The sequence below is a fragment of the Gymnogyps californianus genome, chromosome 13 (assembly GCF_018139145.2).
Source record: "Gymnogyps californianus isolate 813 chromosome 13, ASM1813914v2, whole genome shotgun sequence".
Taxonomy (NCBI): Eukaryota; Metazoa; Chordata; class Aves; order Accipitriformes; family Cathartidae; genus Gymnogyps; species Gymnogyps californianus.
This window is the reverse complement of record NC_059483.1, coordinates 10,684,898-10,708,882: the sequence shown is the minus strand read 5'-3', so window position 1 is coordinate 10,708,882 and position 23,985 is coordinate 10,684,898. Positions and strand designations below refer to the sequence as shown.

Here is a 23,985-nt window from a genome sequence, read left to right as displayed (position 1 = left end):
ATGTAGCCCATTGCTTAAAAAAATAAGCCCTTTTCTAAAATAAAGAAATACAATGGAAAAATAACTTGAATATGAAATGCATTATGCAAAATGACTTTCAAGGATTTTCCAGCCTGTGCAAGCTTGCTATTTGACCCAAACTTTTGAGGATGTGCCGCTAGACAGAATGCTTTATGGCTGAAGGATATGTGAATAATAAAGCATGACTTTTCATGTTTTCTCACCCAGTAACCACGGCAGCAGAAGGGAAAAATCAATATTGATGTCCTACTGTAAGCTCCTTAGGACAGACTGTGTTCTTTGTTTGGCATAATGAGGCTCACACGTACAGACAGCACTTGGGTACAGGTGGCAGTACTGCAAGATCAAAGATTACAAAATCCTAGCAGCTGCTTGGAGGAGTCCATGCTGGCGCTCACATGTACCGGGTTGTCTGTGACCTGCAACTCAATGCTGCTGCAGCCCACAGAGATCTAAAGGCTGAAACTTGGTTATTTGGTTGGGCTTCAGAGAAAACCTCACTAGATGGACCTAAGGCAAAAAGAATGAGAAATGGGGAGAATCACTCCAGTGACAGAAACACACTGCTCTGGGCTGTGGCTAAGGAGTGTTTTAAAGATTTCTTCTTCCTCCTGAACTATCTGAAAGCTGGTCGACTGTGTTTTTTAGCAACTGGAAACAAAGCAGAGATGTCTGTCACACTTCACATGCGTAAGGAACATAGAAAGGCCTGAGAGACCAATTGATTGACTTGTGATCTGCTGACTCCAGCAGCTCTACCAAGCTAACTTCAATTCCTCTATTTTCAATGCACATCTAAGAAACGTTAATGAAGCTTTACTAAAATGTACTGCATTTCAGAATTTCTGTTCCCGAACATCATAACTGATGCTGGGTCTCTAGAAATAAATCCCTACAGACAGTTTCATTGACCTGAAACTTTATGCCCAGACACAGGTCTTTTTACCTGTTGGAAAGCACACACTAGTGAGAATTATGTGAATCTCATGGACTAAAACATTGCACATGACTGCTAGGAGCAAATCTCTGTGTTCTTCATCACTTGCCATAAATGCTGGCTTTGACAAATTGGCTAAACAAAAAGCATGCTGCGTGCCAGCAGGGCTTTAGTTCTAGGTTCACAGGTTGACGACTAAGAAAAACACCGTGAGCAAAACTTACAGTCCTTGTAGCTAAGCCTTTCGTGCCGCTCAACTCGCAGGGGTTGTTCACAGCATTACGGCAATCAATTCCCACAGATGTTGAAGACATAAAGCTGCTAACTAGAACACAAAGGGCAAGGATCCCAAACTGCTGATTTTGAAAAGCAGGACTTATGTATAAAATACTGCTGTGCTAATGACAGGAAAACAGAGTGCATCTGGACTTGCCTGTGAACTTGTCTAGAACAACAGACTCGCCCTGAACCTAGTGTCACTACCCGCCTGCCTCCTTATCTCATTAAAGGTGGGGATAAGGGTGTGGAGTCTCCAAGGACTCCATTTTGTCCAAGCTTTGGATGTCCATGGGTACACACTTGTATGTGACACATTACAATTGCCTGCTGTGAAGCCAGGACAAGCATCTCTACCCAGACAGGCCCTGGCAGACAATCGGCCCTTTGCAGACTTCTGCCTCATAAATAGCAGAGACCAGTTTGCAGCCAGTATTTTGTTGTTTTTTCTTTTTTTTCAAAGTGAGCAGTTATCTCAGCAGCATCAGTGACCCAGTCAGGATTCACAGTCATGCCCTAGGACATCCAACCACTCCTGTGAGACATGGTGGCTAGGAAAGGAAAGTTAACAACACATTTTAAATAGCCCTTGCCACAGATACAGGGAGCATGGTCCTGATCACTAAATGATGCTAAAAAGAAAGTGGTTAGATATGCACAAGCATGTACAAGCTAGCATCTGATTTTTGAAGGTCAAAATTATGATTTCATTGAACTTTTAAACTGATTATGGCATTAGCAAGAACAGGTACAAATCTTTCTGGGAGAAACAGGCTAAGGCAGGGTAAGTAAATTATCTCAACACAGTATCTGTCTTCCTGTGGATTTCAGTGCTACTCTTACTTGAATCAATTTGTGATGATGATATGTTTGTACCTGCTGCAGAAGCTAAACACACAATCTGATCTTATGCCAAGTCACTATTAACAACTGCATTTTCAATTGATTCTAGGATATTCATTAACTAGGATCCATAATTACATATAATTTACAGACATATCATTTTAAATCACTTGCCAGTGAGCTTACTAAGCTCACCTTATGACATTCAAATACATTCTTCTTAAAAATTCACTGAGTAATCAGCTTGCAAATAATTACAGTGGAATTGCACTGGATAGAATCAAGTAGAAACTTAGAACCAGAAATGCCTATAGATCACTTTTGCATTGTGATTTTGACATTCCCTTCAACTGTCTCCAGAAAACTGTTACGTACTGAACTGGTGGACTCCAAAGCTGTTCTACTAACTCAACTCCATTACAACACAAACTCCTTGGACTTCTTGTTTCATGGGCAACCCCTGCCCGACACCTTTTCTTCAATACCAGGCAATCATTTAATGATTTATTTACCCTTTGAGCAAGTGTCCTGTTGGTTGGGGGGGCCACCAGTGGCAAGCAGCACTGCACGGTGTTGCAGAATCTCCCTTGCTCTGGGGCTGGAAACGGCAGGCACTGCTTGGAGCCAAGTAGCAGCCATAGCAATGCAGAAACATCAGGATCAAGTTAACTGGTTTTTAGAGCAGACAAAGCTTGACATGTCTCCATGCACAGTATTTTATTCATTTCATATAATGATTTCATTTTCAAAGGCTATGTACGGTCTGGTTTATATCTATAGTCTTTCTCCATGGGTAATAGGGATATTTTATGTACCATAGAAAAAAAGATTGCACAGTGATGCAGGCAATTTAAAACTCTAAGTTGGAACTTTAGGACTCTCACTGAAAACTGCACTGAAACCCAATACAGATGGGTTAAATAAATTACATTCTTTTATTGCAAGGTGTAACGGAAAAATTAATACAAACATGTAAGACCTGCACTCTGAGCACAGCTTCCCATATGAATCATATACACACTTTCTTGCCTTACATGAAACAAGGCTCCAATTTTTGAGTGTTGAAGCAATCACTCCTACTGCTCTTCAGTCCTATGTTAAATTACATCACTAAAGTAGACAGTAGCTGGTACTCTCAGAGCCTGCCATATTTACCCTGTTGTGGTCTACATTTATAAACTGCCCACGCACACACCTTCAAGTGCACCGCACTGTACACACTGTACCACCCTACAGCTCTGACATCACCCCATTACTGTAGTATGCAACAGTAGAGAATTTCCTGAAGATGAGAAAAATACTGCTTTCTCTGATGACTAAAGAGAGGGAGTGAGCTTATGAAATGGAGGCCTTTGAACCACACACTGTATATCTTAGAGTACAAAGAATAAGATAGCTCGGAACCAATTAAAAATACACAGTAAGCCAGTAATGAATTTTTTTTTGTTTGTTTGAATAAAACAATAATTTACAGATAAACACCACAAACTTTCTTGACTCAACTTCATTTGTTTCCATATAGAACCTTTGAATATTGGAAATAAATTAGACTAACAAATAAATGTCTTAGTCACAAGGAACTTTTATGTTATGTGATTTTCCAATGCATTACAACTTAATACAAACTATAAAAATAAGACACTATTTACAAAATATATTCATTTGTTTGCAAAACTATTGGTTAATTCAAGTTTTAAGTTACATGATAAATTACACAGCTCATTCACACTTTACAAACAGTTAAAAGACAAACCTACTCTGAATACAAAATGATATCCTCTTGTGATCTGACTATGCCAATTCATAGTACTTTCCAGAATTTGGATCAAAGTAACAGTTCAGACATGGATCATACAAAAGAGTCAAAACTTCCTCATCTTCTTCAGCATTGAGGTCATCTTCACCTGTGTCAAGTGGGAAAAATAAGAATAAATCACTCTTACTCACTTAAACAATAACATGGAAATACCCTTCTGTCAGATGTGACAGAATTTTTCTTTAAAGTGTATAACCTTTTGACTTCTGAATTGTTACCTTCAAGATAACAGCAACTCACATTTTTATTATATTTCTGAACACTTGTATTTAGTTGAGGTGAAATGATGTCAGTCAGAGTTTGCTTAACAACTGGACTTTACAAAGTCCAATGGAGCAGTTCACCAGAAGTACCTTTATTGACAGTGGATCAAAGTATTCCTAAGCGATTTTTCTCAATGACTTTCTTAAACAATAATGTTTTAGCACAAACAAAGACAGTAAGTGCGTACTTAAGGCCTGTAAGTATGAAAGAATTTAAATGTCTGGTATCCAGTATGTCACCTAAATGTCCAGTATAGGTATATCTGTATAAAAGAGCTTTCAATATCAGAGAGGAAATAAGATTCTTTCAGACAATAAAAATTTTAAATCTAGGTTGTCTACAGTTATGTAAAATGCAAGAATGCTTTCAGGTAACAGAAATGAATCCTTAGCCTAAAATACACTGATAAAGCCATACAGACTTCTATTACAGATGCTTTATATATTGTAGCTCCTTTTCTAAACCTGTCTGTCCTTCATATAAGCTAAATCTAAGTTATATGATCTATAGCTTTTTGATAGGAAATAATACACAGTTGAACGCAATCTGTATCTTGAATTTCATCATAAATGTTCATCTCATTCTCAGACTGCTAATACAAACTGAATGCCTTGTATGCCCTAACACGTCATAGTAAGTAATGGCCTGTTATGCTAACAGCAGCAGTTCCACAATGCTCAGAATATTTACAGCCAGGATCACACAACGATATATAGGTTACATTATCTAGAGACCAGAAAGTAGGTTGGTGCATTTAATGCATACAGAAGAAGTGTGCACTTTATCTTTTCGGAAGAGATTTCATTTTTGTTTCCTCAGTAGCAGTAACATGCCATCAGAAAGAAACTGTCTTTTACTGTAACCAAAGGTAAAAAGGTAAAGCTAATTGTTGCCCTCCCTGCTGTGGGTACTTCATCAGGCCTGGTAAGCTCAATGAGGTTAACTGAGATGCTTTGTTTGGATAGCTCTTGGGAAAAATTATTCAGTGCAGAAAGAAGGCGTAGAACTGAGCGTCTTTTTTCTACACTTCAGATCATAGTACACAAGCAAATGGTATTATTCATGCCTCATTCCCTCACATGGCCTTACATTTTCACCTGAAACCATGTTATTTCCACTGAATTCTTCCTTTTATTATTTTGCTTTTCCCTGCCTATGCTTCTCTTCAAAATTATTTTCTTTTCTTCTCTAAGCTTAAATCTCCTTCCCTCTTTACCTTGGAACTGGCCTCTCAACATACTCCCTGGTTTGATTTAGGAATAAGAAATTCTTCAGACTCATCAGGGGTATACCTCTTTCCCTGTATGCCTTGAATTCATACCAAATCAGAATTAGATTGCATCCAGGACTAGCTGGATTTATACCTTTATAGCAATAATTCCCTGCATGTATTTTCATGTGAACAAGAAGAGAACTTAGTTTTCTAGATGTATCTTGTTTCTAAAGCTAGGCTTCTTTCTTCTAGCATCTCACAATATCTGCAAATGCATTTTAAGGCATTTCTAGATGTTGCAACAGATTTCCAATGGCAGCATGGAGTATTCAGTTTTGAACAGATTAAAAAACCATATGAAAACCTCACTTCTGTTGTTCTACTTCCTAAAAAGAAGTACTAATTAAATTAAGTGACTTTCCTCTACAAGACTCAACTAACGTGTAACAGTTGTGTTAGAAGGCATCTTTCTACTTTCAAATGGTATATTGTGTGCAATCTGACCATACGTAGGAATGAAGTGTCCATGGCCAAATCACAGCTGTTTCTGCTGCCACCATCCACACTTTTGGAGTTGAAGCTGCTCAGGATTGCATGAAAAAACCTCTTGGCAGTTTAAATTGAATATCATAGTGAAAGCAAAATCAAAGCTTCTGTTCTTAAATCAGTATAAAATTAAACAGTATTTTAGGCTAGAAAATAACTTGATTTTAAATGAAAACTGAAGTCTGTGATATACATTATAGAGGGATGAGTATTTTTTAGTTCTGAGCTGAAAGAAGGCTGAAGATAGTTAGTACCTCTGAATACCTGTCATATTAAACGAAATGCTGCCCCACTGAAATCAGGGGAGCTATTGTTTTTATGGAGAAAGGCTTTTGCTCAAGATCTCTAAACCCGGATAAAAACCCAGATAACAAAGAATGGAGGAGGCATGTAGCAGCTTTTTCTGAACTCTGAAATAAATGTACAAATAACTGTGTTGTTATTTGGATTATGTTAACACTGTTTACATAGTCACCACAGTCTGGAGAACTAAAATAAATAGTTTCCCTCTTCACAGAAACGTATTTTCACTGTATTCTAGGTTTTAATATTAGAAAATGGCTTGTAGCAAATCTCACTTTAAGATACATGGATCATGTTCTGACCGTGATATAAGTCAACTGGACTGGATCAGCTGTCAGCAGAAGGGATGCTGAAAAGAACACTGCTAATATCTTCTCTGATATGATCCTTGAACATTGAACTACAGTGCTCAAACCTATACTGTAACTACATACTGCAGGGTTACCATACTGACTACCGTCAACAGCTGTAGTCCAAGAAAGAAGACTACTCAGTGCTGTGGTTCCTAGAGCACTATCTTAAGACAGGTAACAAGATACAATAAAGTAAGTTCCAGAGAATTTATGACTCTGCCTCTGTCGCTTACTATGGAAACTTTCTTGTATGACTAGTTATGTCAAGATAAATGAAATTGTCTATAAATCAGCAATATCAATGCCCAATAAGGGAAAAATCTATGGAAATTTATCATATTTATGAGTCTAAATTTTCCTCTTGATTGTCTTGTGAAACCTGTTGAATAGAAGACTACTTCTCATTACATCTCCCTATTTAACTATGTACTATGGATGGTGCAAATGTTAAGAAAGGAACGACAGAGTAAAATGCTTTCTTAGAAATGAATCACTTTTTTTCCCCAAAGTTATGCCCCAACTTAAAGATTTTTTTCTAAATGTAAGAATTAAAAAATCTTTATAAATATACTAATGCTATACCATCTATTTTTCTTTAAGGATACTTTTAGATAAAATTAATATCTTAAATACATTATGACTGACTGCAGATTTTCAGTACTGATAATATGCTTTTGTTATCCTGTGATACTTGGAATACTGGAAAACTGCACACACACACAAAAATAATCTTGTGACACTTAAGTCACTTCCCAACATGAGAAATAACTCATTTTCTAATGTGATATTTAAAAAAAAAAGCGAGTAGGGCAGCAGAATTTTCTGGAACGAATTTGAGCATTCAGTTTGTTGATCAGATCTGGTACTTAATTGTCAGTAATAAAACAGTTCTTTTGTCACACAAATAACTAACCTCACGTGAAGTGATTAAGAAAAAAGTTTTTTCCAAAGTGCTAGAGATATATCACAGGACACGACCTGTTTAGCATCCCTTTCAAAAATGATACTCCAAACCATCTAGTTACCATGGTCCATCAAGATTTTTTTAAACCAAGATATCTAGGAGAACACACAGATTCTAATGTTTGATGGGTACAATCTAATCTGATAGGCATGTACTACACAGCACTGCATTTTCACACATCACCATATTACGTCCAAAGATCTGTGTTTCACTTAACTATATCTTTTATGAGAGCAAAACCATATGAGTTTTCTCTCAATATAGTGCAAGGACTTTATTTTCCAAGGACTGTACACAATCAGAAAGGGAGGCTTGGAGTTGCTTGAAGATGCTGTATATTGTAGAGGTACCCCCTTACTTTGCCAATCAGGCCTCCCCTACCCACAGCTGCTACTATGACTCTGCTTCTTCTCTGCTACTTTAATAGGGAAGGGTGTCTAGTAGTTCAGAAAAAGTCCAAACTGTCCTGTTTGGGGAGGGAAGGTCATGGAACGGCTTTGTTGTTCTCTCTTATTTTCTCCAACTTCTTGGGGAAATGAAGCTTGATCACTTCATCACTGTGGCAGGTTTTGTGGAGTATTTGGAGACAGAAAAGTTTCTGTGTGAAGTTATCAAAATTACAAATATCATACTTATACATGAGTCAGAATTTAATTTGATTGAATAAAGGCACAAAAATAAAACGCCAAAATAAAAAGCTATGGCATATAGAGATTTTCTGTTCTCCAAATGTGCAATCACAGACACATGATGTAAAATATTTCAGCATAAAGGAAAATGAGTTTAGGAACAATTCACAAAACAGTTTGGAAATTCTACTGTGAATAACAGAAGAAATCCAACAAATTCCCAAGTATACTTCTTTTTAAAGCTTTTTAAAGATAATACTACAATTTTTAAAATTTACAGAAATTCTAGCTTTACTGCAGCAAGCCTTGGATTTCATAATACTAACATAGAAAAATTCTCAGAGACCTATCACAAATTTATATCCAACATGCCTTCAACTCAAGGATTACTGTCCAATTCTCTTTGGCCTACTTAGGACCCTTAATAAAACATATTATTTGATTCTTCAAAGCAAGGTGCCTTCCTGACAGCAAAATTCTATTCTGCTGTCATAAACAATTACAAATATACATCTATGAAAACATTTCCAATTTGAGGGGCATAATCTATTTTAGACAGTAAATCACTGAGACATCTTCATCCCTCGGGCAGCCAAAATACATAGGTCAGATTTATGAGAGTTCACATTGAATTCCCCAGACTTGAAGAAAAATGTAGATATCTACCCTGTTTCCTAAGACAACTGATAAGAAAAAAGGGCATTTGAAGAAAACAAGGTATTTGTTTTATTCTATTGTTGCTGACTTTCCAGTTTCAGCTAAGTTCTTTGCCATTCTCTAAGCAAACACGATTAATAAACAAAAACCTCTAACGTTTTAGGTAGTGACAACAGTCTTTACTCAGGAAATCACACTGAGATTTCATTTAAGGCTAAATCTGAAATTTTTCTTCAGAAGAGAAGTATCACTTACGTAAGTGTAACCGTGCTTCTGAATTAGAATGTTTGGTCTTTGCGTTCTTTCTTTGATAGGTTTGCCATCCCCACTAGCATAAATTCCTTATTTTAAACAAATAAGATGCATTTTTTATGAGTTAATCTGTATCAAGCCAGAACATTAGGAAACTGCAACTGCATAAGTTATTCTTCTATCAGAGGCGAATAATACTGCATGGAAAACTCTGCTAGCTTGAGCTGAGAATAATAAATAACAGAACTTGGAACCAAAATGTAGCAGTATAGAAAACTAAGAAAAGGCAGCACCAGCACTACAGAAACAGCATTTAGAAATATCTATCTACCCAGGTCCTTTTCATTGTCTTCATAAATTCCTACCTGGAATACTCTGATTTGTTGAAGATTTAGTGTGCTCTTCCAGTTGTTGGCTTCCAGGAATGATGGGGGGACTGAACATGTTCAACCAGTCCCTGAAAAACAGAAACCAAAATATCATTCATAAAAGCACAGTTTGTGTTCCTATTTGTTCTAATTCTTTTGATGATAAAAAAGAATTTCAAAGGAAATTGCAGGTTGTCGAGTGTGATGAAACAAAATCAAGCTGGATTTTATTATTACAAAAAGAAACTTTACAGTTAATACAATTCTTAAATGTTAAGGCTTCCTTCCTTCCTTAGCCTTTTCACCTGTTCTGTTCACACTAAAATCTGTGTTTTAAGTCAGGTTTGCTTTGCAGATTTCAGCTGGTATTGCGCTCTCAGCAAAAGGTGTACATGAGGTGTGATCTATAATCCACAGAGCTATACTTTGAAAGTTTACGGGACTCACGAGAGTTTTTTTATGAGAAATAAAGACTGGGGATGAACAACCTGTGTTTGATGAGAGACTGAGGGGTCAATTTGATTAAAAATCCTTACCCTCTCTAAGGAAAAAGGCTTAAAGACAATCACAAGAGATGTATTTGGTTACCACTGACTTGGCACTGCTTGGAGCCCCCTGTAATAGGGTGACATAGCAAGTGGTATATCATTCACAGTCCGGCTGGTTGGTGAGTTAGAGCTGAGCTTAGACATGAAATGGATGCCGCTAACAGTGTGATACCAACTCAGTGGTCATGAACTGTGGGACAGCTGATTTTTATTAAATAATTGAATCTTTCCAGTTTAATTTAACTTTAAAATTTTTCAATAAAGGGATGGAATTAGTGATCAGAGCTAAGAATAATATACTAACAGTTTTCTAGCGTTTTTAAGAAGGAAACATTGGATTGAGTCAGGATGTTATTGTTGATACTATTGTTGATATTGGAAAAAAGCTTTGTTAGGTAAATACATTATAAACAATTGTTTATAACATTTTTTATTGTTATAAAATGTTATAAGTTATAAATAAAAAAATTGTTATTGAGCATAACATGATTTTAGCTACTGGCAAGACTATACAGAGGACTCTTCTCATCACAGCTGTCACATATCTGTTTTGCTTCTGTAAAGAAAAAAATTTCAATGAGATCGTTATCACAGAGGACGGAGTACGGACCTTCTTCACCTATCCAATTTAATACGCAATTTACATCTCTCCTGAACACTACTTTGTGATAGCTTTTAAAAATGATTTTCACGTTATCATACATTCATGCAAAGTTCAATGTTCATTTCACATACACCACTTTATGATACACTGTCTTTGATTGTTACAGCTCAAAGAAAGGAAAACAGAACAGTTGTTTTTATTGGTACTGTTACTGCTTTTTATTGCAAACTGAACTGCAGATTTTTTCACTGAAAAAGTCACTCATATTATACCACCAATCAGAGAAAGATAGCCCTGGAAGGACACATCTAAGTCACAAAGTTAAGACATTCCTTGTGCAGGTGACCACGTCTTGTAATTCTTTTCATATATGAAACTAATCACTGTACACTGTGCATAGCGTATGCTTCCTGAAGTTCCCATCTCTCCTTTTCAACAGTAAAGAGCTATAACACATTAAAGCTTCCATATAACCATTAACTAGAGTAAATAATTGCAAGTTAACACTTGAACACAGAATTCAAGGGACCTCAGTAAATCATCTCATTTTAATAGAACCAGATCCATCCTTTTTGACCAACCGATTTCACTGCAAGGCAAGGGGAATGGAAGGGAAAGGGGTTTTTAAATTCCCTTACGTTTGCTTCATGCTGATGGGAACAGTGCTGCTCTACAGAGTAAATTAAACTTGGTTTGGGGTTGATTCAACTTATGTCTGGCCATAGCTGTTCCAACAGCTGGCACAAAAACATTATGCATGCAAACTTGTGCTAGGGGCCAGGGAGATTAGCCAGAGCTGTAGAGGTAACTTCAACATCCATGGCTTTCTCTAGAAGGGATGAATTTTTCCAAAGCTTGACAGATTTCTTTACATTGCCCAACTGCAATTGTCTCAACTCAATTGTCCAACACCAAGTAAACAGGTAATGTACTTCTACTTTCTGAAAAGCCTTGATGATCTCATGTAAGATTTGCTACTGACAGAGAAATCTGGCAAGGCTCAGTCATGTGTTATAATTGCTAAAATATGCCAATTGGTTTTTTGTTAGTTTTTCTGCTACTTCTGGACTTGTTATTGATTCCACATCATGTCCTGTTGGCATGTACGCATAATCTGGGGTGAATCAGGGGACAACGACCTATCTGTTTGCAGTCAGAATGGAAAAAACTAATTTTCTGCCTCAGGAAACAGAACTGCTGGTGTAGAAATCCAGCAAGTAGTTTAGCAGATTTAAAGGAAGAGATATTGAATTTTCCATCATTTCAATATACAAAAAACATACTTCAAAATTTTTTTACACCATCATATTATTTTCACATATATGGCCAACTTCACAACCAATCCTTTTATGCTGTTCAGCTAATGCCAGTGAGAACTGGTACAACTAATCCACCCAGCAATATGCTTGCCTAGACATCTCATTATTAGCTCGCTCTGTCGTTGCTCACCATATTTGCATTCCCTGAATACAGCCAAAGACTCTTTCTTTACACCAAAGCTTCAAAAGTTTTTAAGAATAACAGTTAAATGCATGCTGTGATATCCAGTGGCATGGTAGAGCGTATTTTCCATTTCTGCCACTTGCGTGTGTGGTGCCTCAGAATCAGCCAACATAAGCCTAACACTAGAATCTGACCCTGCTCATGGGATGTGGTCAGAGAGCACAAAGCATTACCACTTACTCGATTCTCTACAATTGCACTGAAACACAATGTCAGCAAAGGCAATCTGTTGGAGAAACTGTGGCAACTTTAGAGAAGGTAAGGGAGAACTATTAGTGCTAATCTACATCTTTGCTTCCCAAGCTACCCTTTCTTCCAAATTCACTACAGGTTTTTTAAAAGACAGTGATGTTTGAGATCCAGACAAGAATTAGAATATTTCTGCTAGGAAGACTGCTGAAGCAAAAGTGGTGCAAGGACAGAGGAAAGACAGTTCTTGCTTCTGAAGAGAATCATCTCAGTCAGACCAGCAAATGTAGTTAGAAAAGTAAAGAAGCTTTAGAGTACCTATGCAGTTCTACAGGTCTGGCACAAAACAGAAGAGTTTCAAGATACGTGTTTTTCATAAAAAATATGTATCGGAGAATTTCTAAAGAAAATAGTTGGTACCTGGAAAGCAGAGAGGATGTTAGTAAGAAGGAAAAAAAGATAATAAGGCAATTACCTCCAATGAAAAGAAAGAGACAATTCATTTAGAGAACATCAAGGGAGTGAGGTATTCATGTGTCATTAAACCAGTATTTCTGTTAAATGACTAGTTCTTATTACTCAGGAAATTTATGAATTTTAGTTTGAAGTCTCATCTCTGGAAGGTCTTCCTGAAAAATCAAGTCTGAGAAATCAGAGATGGAATGATTTGTGAGTAGCTGGATGATTTTGTCTTTGATTTTGTCCTTCATTAATTGGAGTCAATTTTCATGTAAAGGAGTTGTTCAGTTTCATCTTTATATTTATTTCAATGCATCTGGTTCAGTAGATGAATTATTATTTTCTCTAGGAGGTGCAAGTGTAAGATCTAGAGATTTTGATGGTTCTACAGGGAGGCAAAGGAGTTTTTATTTATGATAGAGGCAACAGAGATGTGTTGGCAAGTTTAATATTTCCTATTAAGACAGTCTAGATTCAGTTCATGTTTTTTTCTCTCAATGTCCCAGAAAAACTAAAGTTTTGCTATTCAAACCCTTCCCACCAAGACAAGTAATCAAAACACTACAGCATTAGGGATTCATCGTTGACTTAATATTACTTTTAAGGTTGAAGCATTTTACACAATATATATTAAAAACTGGTTTATTACTTCCACAAGTCAGCAATGTCTAAATCAACTTTTCCTAAGATCTTGGAAAAAAAATTTTTAAAAAATCTCATGTGTGCTGAAATCTTCTTGGCCAAATTGCATTAGAGAGTAAATACTGGCTGTTGCTTGATAAACTTCTGAAAAGTGGGTTTACAGTGGTAATTCTGATAGATGCTGTAGTCTAGCAGTCAAGACAGACTTTTCCGTAATGAAATCTGCAGTTGCTTTTAGGAAGCAACTAAAGCATGTGTGTGTGTCAGACAGTGTGTATGAGTTAACTTAAAAAAAAAACAACCAAAAAAACCAACCTGAAAAATTTGTAGACCTTGCCTAAAAGTAGAGCCCAGTGTGGAAACAACCGGCAATATTCTGAGAAATGCAGACTGTGGCCTGTGTTCCCATTTATTGTGTTTTTATTCTGACTGAATAAAGAATATTTTTTTGGGGAACTTCTTTAAGAAGCTAGTTTATCTCCTTAAAATAGAAAAGCTAATCACACATTCTGACTAATTAAAGACACTCTATTTATGCTATCAATGCCTCCAGCTGTAATCAATACAATCAACGTGCAATAAACTATCTAGAGTTTTCCTGATAACAATGTGGAATGCTAAGTATTGTCTTTTGACATTGTGAGTTGCATTGTATGAAGGCTCAGAATAGCTTCCACACACATTCAAAGTATCATGCACCCCATACCAAAATAGAATTAAAAATGTTACATAATCTTGTTATATTATGGTCTTTTCTTAAAAAAATACTTTCAGAAAATAATCGTCATATATTAAAATATCACGACAGCTGAACTGTTACGGAAAGCAAAAAAATCTTTTGGACTTATGAACATCGTTTTCAGTTTTATGACAGTATGTTAAATTTTGCAGAAAATGGCATCCATCAGTAAAATCTGTTGAGAAAATTAGTGATGCTTTATTAAGTAGCACTTATCAATGACAATGTATCAAAATCATTACCATCAACAGAAATCTGAAGAATCAGAGAGTTTTGATTTAAATCTTAATAAACACTTTTGATACTTTGATTTTTTACAGATATTTTTGCATTTTAGTCTGTCCTACTGGCTGGACTGAGAAAATGGCAAATCACTTAGTACAAAGATTTTTAACATTGCTGCAAATTGAGATAGCATACTTTATTGCATTTCTTTTGGATCAGATCTAATTTGTATTACTTAAATCAATGGGATCATTTAATCCACATTATTAACAAAATTAAAATGCTTCAAAGTTTTAGTATGGTTTTGTCCAACAATCTATACAGGAATTAAAAGGAATATTCAAATTATTTGGTCAGCCTGGCAGCATACCTAAAAAATGCAAGGCAAGGGCTACAATATATCGAATCAGGGAATGAAAAAACAACATCAGTTTTGTCTGTCAATTTGACGTGTTCTTAATGATACTATTAAGCATCTGAAGAGTACAATCAATAAAGAACACAAAAGAATATATTTAACTGCATAAACTACTTAGTAAATCTTTATGAATACGAGAGGAGAACTGGCTTGTGCCTGAGTGATAATAAGCACATTTGCTGAATTATTTTTTACAATGGATAATTTGACTAACTCTGTGGAGGGCCATAGAATGCCAATGTATGAATCAAGAGTATAAAAACATTTTAAGGAAAAAAGGACCAATTCTTGACATCTTCAACTAAAATCTCAGCACATACATCTATTATTATTAGTATTGGTATTATATATTATTGGTATTAGTAATATTTAATACCACATGAAGCAAATTCTGCTGCAAATGCTCAAAGTGAATAAGTAATACCTTACCATGATCCACTGAATGCAAAGTGCCAGCTCATATCAAAAGTATGGTTCAGTGTAGCCTAAATATTCAATTCAGCTAAGATGAAGACCTATTTTTCTCACTTGTTTGGATTTTTAATTATATCTATTTAAGAAAAGTTGTTAGAGACTAACTCAGTTCTTAGATAAATCAATAAAAAGTCACCTAGCTTTATAAGACCCCTCACCTATTCCCTGCTACATCTTTTTTGGAGCATGCATTACTTGTTAGGCTCCTCGAGATCAGCAGATCTGAATTTTCAATTATTTACATATCTGCTGAACTTCATGAATATGTGTAACTTCATTAACTTAAAATCAGATTACCTATACACAGCTATTTGGGTTCTGCTTTGTAATATATTAATGATGTATGCATAATGGGAGGTTTTTTTTTTTTTTAATAGAAGTATTTCCATAGAAATAAACCCTTCAATAATAGTTTCAGTAGTGAAGCAAGGACTTACGTAGGCTAATAATAATTACATTTGTTTGTGTTATGTACAAAATGCAATCATATTATTTGAAAAAATGTTGAAATAAAATTTCAGGTCCTGCCACTACATATGTCTGTAATAACTGTGAAGTCATGTGAGCCTTAAGTTGTCCATTATTGCATCTAAAATGCTTTAAACAATTTCAATTTTTGAACATTTTTAGTTTTTACATGAATATGCTGTAAATGAAGAAACATTCAATGTTAGTTTATACATCAATAACTGTTCAGTGCTACTTAGCTCCACGTAGGAAAAACAGTATCTTTAAAATGGAAAACTGAGAGAGTGTACAGAAGAAGAAGATATACTATCAAAAGAATATAGAGTATACTTATACATACAAATCAAGGATTTTTAAATGCACATTTTAATAAAAATCTTGAAAAATAACATAAATATACATCTCCATATGACTTTGCATGAATTGAAAGCTCTATTTTAAAAAGTATTTAAGGGCAATCTGGCAATACATTGATGATTAAAAAAATGCAAGCCATGAGCTACATTGTATTATTCTCCTGGAGTGTTACTGTAGTTTCAAAATATCATTAAATCAGCACAAACCAACACTTACCATTTCCTGCACATTTTTCACAGTGAGCTGCATTCTGACTATGAGTAATCTGTTAATATGTTCTTTGCCTCACAATCCGTCAAAGTGACAGATTCATTCCATCCTTAACACATAATATCTTCATTTACTGTATGCCTTACTGGAACTTTCTTTTTTTGCTAGCACTAAGATTTAGAAAATCACAAGCATTTTTACAGAGTATCTTTTTCCTTCCTCCAAACCACTTCAGCAAGTCCAGCCTGCCAAATACCATACTTTCAATGGAGGCAAAGAGACCTCCTTAAAAACTATTTAATTTTCAATGAATTAGTAACTAAAAAAGAGATCATAAAAAGTACAAGTGCAACTGTGCATGGAAGACTTGGATCTGCTCTTAAAGTCTTAAATCTGTAAATGAACTGGCTTACAGGTGCTAGATTAGATTCAAGGATAACAAAGGAGATGTGAATTCTACTTATTAAACACGATATTTAGATAGTGTCAGGTGCTATTACAAGTGTGTACAGTATAATCATACTGACTCGTATTAGCTGGAAGTTTGACCTGTTAATGCTATCCCATTTTTCTTTCATTATCAAAGTTCAAATGATAAATTTGTGCAGGTTATTAAAAACATACACAGTCATCTACATCAGTCTAAAAATATGAATGACTTGAATTTGGAGGTTTAACAGCTTAGTAATTGATATATTGTGCTATTTGGTCAATGTTTTGTAGTTAAATACATGAAACTTCTATCATAGCTTCCGTTAAATGACAGTAACATTGGAATTTACTTAAAGACTAAACCTCTAGTTCATCACCATGTTAGCTTGCTGGCTAGATTATAGTCTCGATATTTACTAGCAATATAAATGACACTAGTAGAGAAAACCAGTGTTTTATCATCTAATTTAAGTAAAATACTAGCCCTTTCTTCTTTGCTAGTTTTGATTTGTTTATCAGAAGACCAGCTGTATAAACTGGAAGTAAGGAATTTGCAAAGGTGTGCTAAAATTCCTTCATGTTAATCTAATCTTAAGCAAGTAAATTCTAATAACTACATCAGATACTCATTGATCAGTGAATCAAATGGATTTTCACATTTAATGAAGTGTCGTTAGGTGGGGTGTGCTTCCTTTTTTACCGATTTTTAACAATTAAATAAACTATTCATTTTTAAAATTATATTTTAATATTGCACCAGTTCAGGAAACACCTGAATCTAGTACCTAACGAGTCTTGTTGCAATTAAAGTAATTCCTTTTCTCCACAGCCAGCCACCAACAGCATCTTACTGTTCTGTGCATCCTGGATGTAGACTGCATCCCATTTAACTTCTAATGGATGACATGGAGCCAGAGGGCTTTTAAAAATCAATGGAGAGACATGACTCAACAGAGCACTAACTTTAATATTATCAAACTTGTTAAAGGTGATGCTGTTGAATGTTCCTAGTCTGAGAAAACTACCTTTCTTTTTCAGAAAAGTAAAAAAAAAAAAAGTATGAAAGAAAACTCTGACCTTTTAGTATATTAATGCAATGAATGGTACAGCATGAAGTCGGAAACTTAATCATCACCACAAAGTAAGAAGTATGCTACCTCAGTTTAATTCTTCAAAAACATCAAGTTTTGTCAACAACAAATGTAAAATAACATAAAGGAATCAAAAACAACACACTTGCACAAATGATACTGGAATAGTGGGAAAGGGAGGTGTGGGCATTTGTGCCCTTGGAAACCCAGACAAGTTCTGCTCTGTAAGAAAATGTTGTATGCATATGGGATGTCAGTCAAGGAGCCTGATTTGTCTGTATTTAAATAAGCTTCCAGTTCAGAAGGAGGATGGAGGAATAAATATATATTTCCATAGATGGGGGGGCTGATTAGTGGCAGTGAGCTTTTTCTCTCCAGAAAAGGGAACAATACAACTGGTACAAACCTATTTGGAAGCTTGCCTGCCCTGTGAACTACCCTAAAATCCCAAGGCTCTAAGAGTTGCCAGAAGCTGGACTCAGACCTTAGATGCTGGCTTGCGGCTGGACCGAAGTGTCTTGTCATCCGCAGACACTGGAGACCCCCTGGAAGACGACACACTGGCAAAGGGCCATAGCAACAGTTTAACTGAGTACTGAAGGAGAGATTGCAACACTCTACGAACAGGGAATCCTGGACTTGTTACAAGATAACACCTATCTCTTCCTTTCAATCTAAGAGATCTTAGAGGCATGTAAAATCTTTTACTGCCTATTCTCCATCTCTACATATAAGCATGGTCAGACAGCTCCCTTTGAATGGCCCAGGAATATTCAGAAAAAGGGTGGAACCAATAAAAAATATTTTCAGCAAGTCCTGAAGCTACGAAAAAAAAAAAAAAAGAGATAAACTACCTTATATTAACATAGATGCAATAGCACGTTTGAAAGCATTTGCCATGTTTTATATTCAAACCCTTAGTGTATATGCTGACACGTTTTCATGTTCTCAGATTCCCCTACAAGGGAAAGCCATTTTTGGATTATTTTAACAAGCTTTTACGTGTTAGCCACTTGGTTCTCAACAACCTTTCTGCAGCTAAGCTTTTTACCATCATGATTAAAAAATTTAACCTTTTCAATTAGATGTTTCCTGGGCCATTTTCTTCTTTTGTCGTGTTCTTTTTCATGCATATTATAGCCTGACAAATGTAACAGAACTTCGCTAATTCAGATTAACGACTGGGAGACCTATTGCAAATTACTCTATTTTGTGGATGAGTAAAGTAACTGAACAAGTACAATGAAAAACCAAAGTACATTTTGTGATACATTGTTCTTGTTCACTTATTTTGACAACTGTTGTGTAATTTTATAATACTTCATAATGTAATATTGTCTGTTTTGCAGAAGTAATGGAGTTGTATGACTTTGATCTTGTAATGAATCATAAAAATAAATATGCTTCTTTGTTTGCAAAACTCAGTCTTTAAATGTGCTTCTTAACTTCAAGTTATTCTGCTATTTAAGCCTTTGCTTGGAAATAGGGGAGACAAAGACCTTTTGTGTCTGAATTTCACAGCACACATGTTGGGGAAGTTCTGGTGTAGTGCAAATAAATGTTATAGCTACAATCCTTCTTTTACTGCACCATTTTGTAGGTGAGTTTAATCTTACTGAATCTCTCAATGGTATAACAACATATGCATCAGCTATTGGAATGTTTAGTTTTCATCTGGGAGGGATGAGAGTACTTGAATGGTAGTCTCAAAGCTGAACATACTTTTAATACTTGAGAGTTCGCAGTGGATGTGGTTTTGTGCTGGAATCATTGATATTATGCAAATTTCAGGTGCCATGATAATGGCAATATTTATGGCAACATTTATGGCAACAACAGGTTCTAAAAAAAGACTTCTCTAGCAGAAACTTTTAAAGAAAGTGAAAGAACTAATTTACTTCCTAAAATCAATAGAGTGGTCAGAGTTACGCACAGAAAGAGGTGTTCATTATATTTAACTAATAAACCAGAATTTTACCAATAATCAAGTCTGAAAAGAAGTTAAAAATGTATTTAGTTAAAGGAACATGTTTACCCTGATTCATTATCTGAAATAGTGTGCATGCATATCATTACAAAAATAAGAAAAATCACATTGTTTGATAAAGTAGTAATTAAGGATATGGGTTCTGCGCTTTTTTTTCTTAAGGTAAAACCTACAACTTTTTCTGAAAAGTTTATAGTTATTGTCCTCCTCAAATATGTTAATCTCCACATCGATGAAACATTTCTTTTGTGATGATAAATCTCAAATGTATAACATTTATCATAATTGGAGAGATACCTTTACCAAAAAAGGGAAGAAAATGTTATTAGCTTTTTTTGGGTTGGTTTTGTTTTGGTGGGTTTTTTTGGATTGTAGAGGAAAGAAGAATAATGACATCCTGATCAGTCTAATGTAACACATGTAGGTTACAATGACAAGACAGTTTGCTTTAGTCAGCCCGTACCAAGCTCATGTGAAGTGAGGTCAGTGACTATTAATCATTTGTCAAAGACCGCAGGCCCTTATCAGACAATTATAGATACAAGGAACTTTATATTACATCCACAAGTGGCAAAGCTACAAAGGACTTAAACCGCAGTACAGTGATGACACTTTTTATAGATAAAACATAAATCTAGACAAAATGCTGGCCTGAATTGCATCATATTTCCATTTAGCAATTTTAGCAAACACTTCATAATATCATTGGTTTTCCTTAAAATTTTAGGGACCTCATATGCTACTTACTTTTAAGAGGTTTCTTTTTTACTCACAACAAACCCACTGATGGAATCTAACTTAAACACAAAAAATCCCATTGAAGAAGCAACTGACTTGCATGTACAGAGCAGATAAATCCAGCTTATTTTACAAGTTAGCTACTGGACTGGCTTGAGGATGGTCCTAAATCCTACCACTTCAGAGCAACTGTAACACTCACTTTTCATAGCAAAACTTAAGGAGATAATAATCTCCATGGATGCAGGTCAGAGGGTCATGGAGAAGAGTAAGACGCTGGAAAGGGTAGATGGGAGCCTGATAAAATGACATCTCATCGCTTCTTCAGATTATTGCTGGAATTTTGGGGCTGACAATCAACATCATCAGCTACAGATGGACTCTCAGTATCAGCAAGGAGGCTTAAGACTCCCCTCCTGTCCCCACATTGGGTCATGATCATCCCTCAGGTGGGGTGAACGCCAACACATAGGGCTGAATGGGTAGGCTACGCTATATACTGATGCATACGCACACTTTCACATACCAGCCTGGCAAGCGTGAGCTTCCAGCAGCACAGAGGAGACAGAGGTGGAGCTAACAAGGGAGTACAGTTCTATTTACTCCTGGTAATTCAGTGCAGGTAACCCTGACCAAGCCCACAGCAGAGGCACAGACAATACTTCAAAAGATGATTTTCATTGACTGATACACTAGTTAAGTCCTGCAGGTTCCAACCTCCCCTGGAAAAGCTGTCAGCCCCACATATATAGAGTAGTTTGGGAAGGCTGTTGATTTTAGAGCTGTTAACATATGAAACCTGCCAGCCACTAATAGGGACAACAAATTAAACTTCAGTTTAACAATTATTTTCATTTGTGAATGAAAAACAGCTTGGTCACTCATTCTTTAGTTTGAGACCACTGATCAACAGACTTTCTCACAAAATGATGCCTGTGTTTTATGTGCAGATCTTATATTCTTGGCTACAGTCCAAATCAGGCAAACATCAAATCTCTGTGCCCACAATTCACTATGGGAATACTTTTTTTTTTTTTTTTTTTAACATGTAGAGTTAAATGTCTGGGTAAAATTTAACTGAAAATTTGGCTGTGTACATTTTGTATGAAATCACTTAAGTAAAACTTAGTTCTTGTGAAAGGATACCCAATGAAATACTGAAATATTTGTGTCCTACTTTAGTGCAGTTTCTGGGGAACAGCTGTTTGAACTTCAGAGGAACAAATTTTATTTGGTAGCTTGGGAAGAGTTAAGTAAGATGTCAAGAGATGATCTAGTGAGGCAATGCTTATAAAGATAGGTTTCAACTTATAAAAAAACCCTCTCTCAAAGATAGAAAAATCAGCTTTTATCAGAAATAAATTTTCTGGAGAGCATCTGTAGAAGTTCAGAAAATCTGTTCATAAAATTAGACTCAAGTGACCTTTTTCAGAGAGCAGCTCTACATTTTGCAGTTCTGTATGGCTGAAATTCCTCTAGAATATTTATTTTCTTTCAGCATTTCCTTTAATGAACTTCCAAACCTTCTATGGCACACAAACACTTTGGAGGACAAATGCTTGCTAAGTAGATGCAGGGTACATAGCAATTTCCAGTCCCTTCACTGGAGGAAGAAGTAACATAGATAGTTACAGCTTCCTGTTTGGAGAGGAGAGAGCAATTCTGAAGTTCAGCTAGGACCACACAGCACATCAGCCAGCGGGAAGCGCATAGCTAAGGCTTGAAACACTGCACATCTTGCTCATCTGGCTGCACATCATCTTGCTCATCTGGCTCTGTAGCCTCTGCAGTCAGCCTGTCTCCTTTCATTATCTGGTTCTACGCCTTGCAAAGCAGCATGATGTGGAGGTGATTTGTATTGCAGTAGCAATATTCTTGGCAGACTTATGACCTTTACCCAGTGGAACCAATGGAAAATGAGTCTAGCTGGGTCTTTTTATTGACTGCATTTCCATTATCTTCACAGGTGCTTTCTTTCCTGGCTTGTTCTTTTATCTTATTATGGACAGAAGCTACATTTACTGGGCAATAGCTTCCACATTGCTCTCTCTTCATTTCCCAGAAAATATCACTACTACACTTTTTAAAGTTACTTGAGACCTGTCAAATTCTTTATCACTCTTTACAACAAATTATTTGTTGTTTCAGTAAGTGCATCACGTAACTGTCTTCATGCCATGGCATTTATACCCACTCATGTACAGAGGATTTACCCATTTTTCAAATATTCTGTGTGTTCCCCTACATAGCTACAGTAGGCTTACAAAGATTTAGACATTTTCCAGTTGCTCATACATTACTTGTTAAAATTGGCTTTAAAAACAGTTTAGGAACTAAGTTATAGGATCACAATTAATTTTATCTCCCTCTCATTTAGGCACACACCCTCTGTGAAAAACATTACAGAGTTTTCCATTATAAATGAAAGGTAATGATGTGAATAATGGTATTCAAGTCACATCATCTCCAGTTTTCATATCATGATGCAAACTGACCTCATAATTTTGTCATCTTCTGTATTTACAACCCAATGCTTTTCTGGCAGTTCACAAGGGCTACTGAATTTATGAGGCACTTGCAAGTCAGGTATTTTACGAATACTTTGCCTGCATTTCTCGAAAATGATTTCTAGAGAAATTTAAGTCTACTGTGTGTACTGGATTAAAACAGCATAAGAACTAAGTCGTAATTTATACTATTTTGTTTTAAATTTTATTATATGGAAATACAAATTTTCATTGCTGATCTTATTAACTTGATATGATGAAATGCTTTACTTTTACAGATAATGGTGTTTATTCTGTTTTTCAGTATATAAAATGTACCAAGTACCAAACTGCTTTAGCACATACATAAAAATAACTTAATAAAACCTGACTCAACCAATGTGTGGGCAAAAAGACGACAAACAATCTAGCTTGCACTAAAATATAGGCAATTCTAATGCCATCAGAATTATGAAATCAATTCTGGAATAAAGAGTCCAAAGTGTCAGTCACAAGGTACCTGATCTCTTACTCTGTGGACTATAGTCAAGTGTCTCTGTCCACTTCATCCATTGTAACAATTCATAATGGTAGAGATAGTTCCTTTGATAACCAGCATTTAAGGCAGAGAGGTTTTCTAGACCAACATAAGCACTTTGATTTACATGTGAAAGGGAACAGGAATCCAGGATTATACTTTAACTCCAGTAATATGTCTGCACTATGAAACATATGGCTGCATGTTGCAATAACTGATGCATCTGGGTGAACTTGCGCAGTAAGTTTCATAGTGTTCACTTCATAAAATCTAACAAGAAGACTTTAAATCCATAAAAATGTGGATGGCAAGTGAGACAAGTGACTGAAAATATCTGTGTGAGGAGAAATGCATATTGTCCTGCACAACTGACTGGCAGTGCGCTATCATAAAACATTTCAGACTGTTGATAAAAGATGAAGAAGTTGTATCTGA

At 35.8% G+C, this 23,985-nt stretch overlaps 1 protein-coding gene across 3 annotated transcripts in view; it reads right to left on the bottom strand.

The window, feature by feature from the left end:
* Positions 1-3,580: 3,580 nt before the first annotated feature.
* The window catches only part of CFAP20DC (CFAP20 domain containing), an 89,759-nt gene continuing 69,354 nt past the window's right edge, over positions 3,581-23,985 (bottom strand). For 2 of the 3 annotated variants that reach the window (XM_050904946.1, XM_050904945.1), the window contains exons 16-17: positions 9,440-9,531; positions 3,581-3,981 (exon numbers count right to left, since the gene is read on the bottom strand). In XM_050904946.1, the coding sequence (XP_050760903.1) occupies positions 3,869-3,981; positions 9,440-9,531 (205 nt within the window). In that variant the 3' untranslated portion in view covers positions 3,581-3,868. The remainder of the gene's footprint in view (positions 3,982-9,439; positions 9,532-23,985) is intronic. The other variant, XM_050904947.1, reaches the window with a different exon arrangement.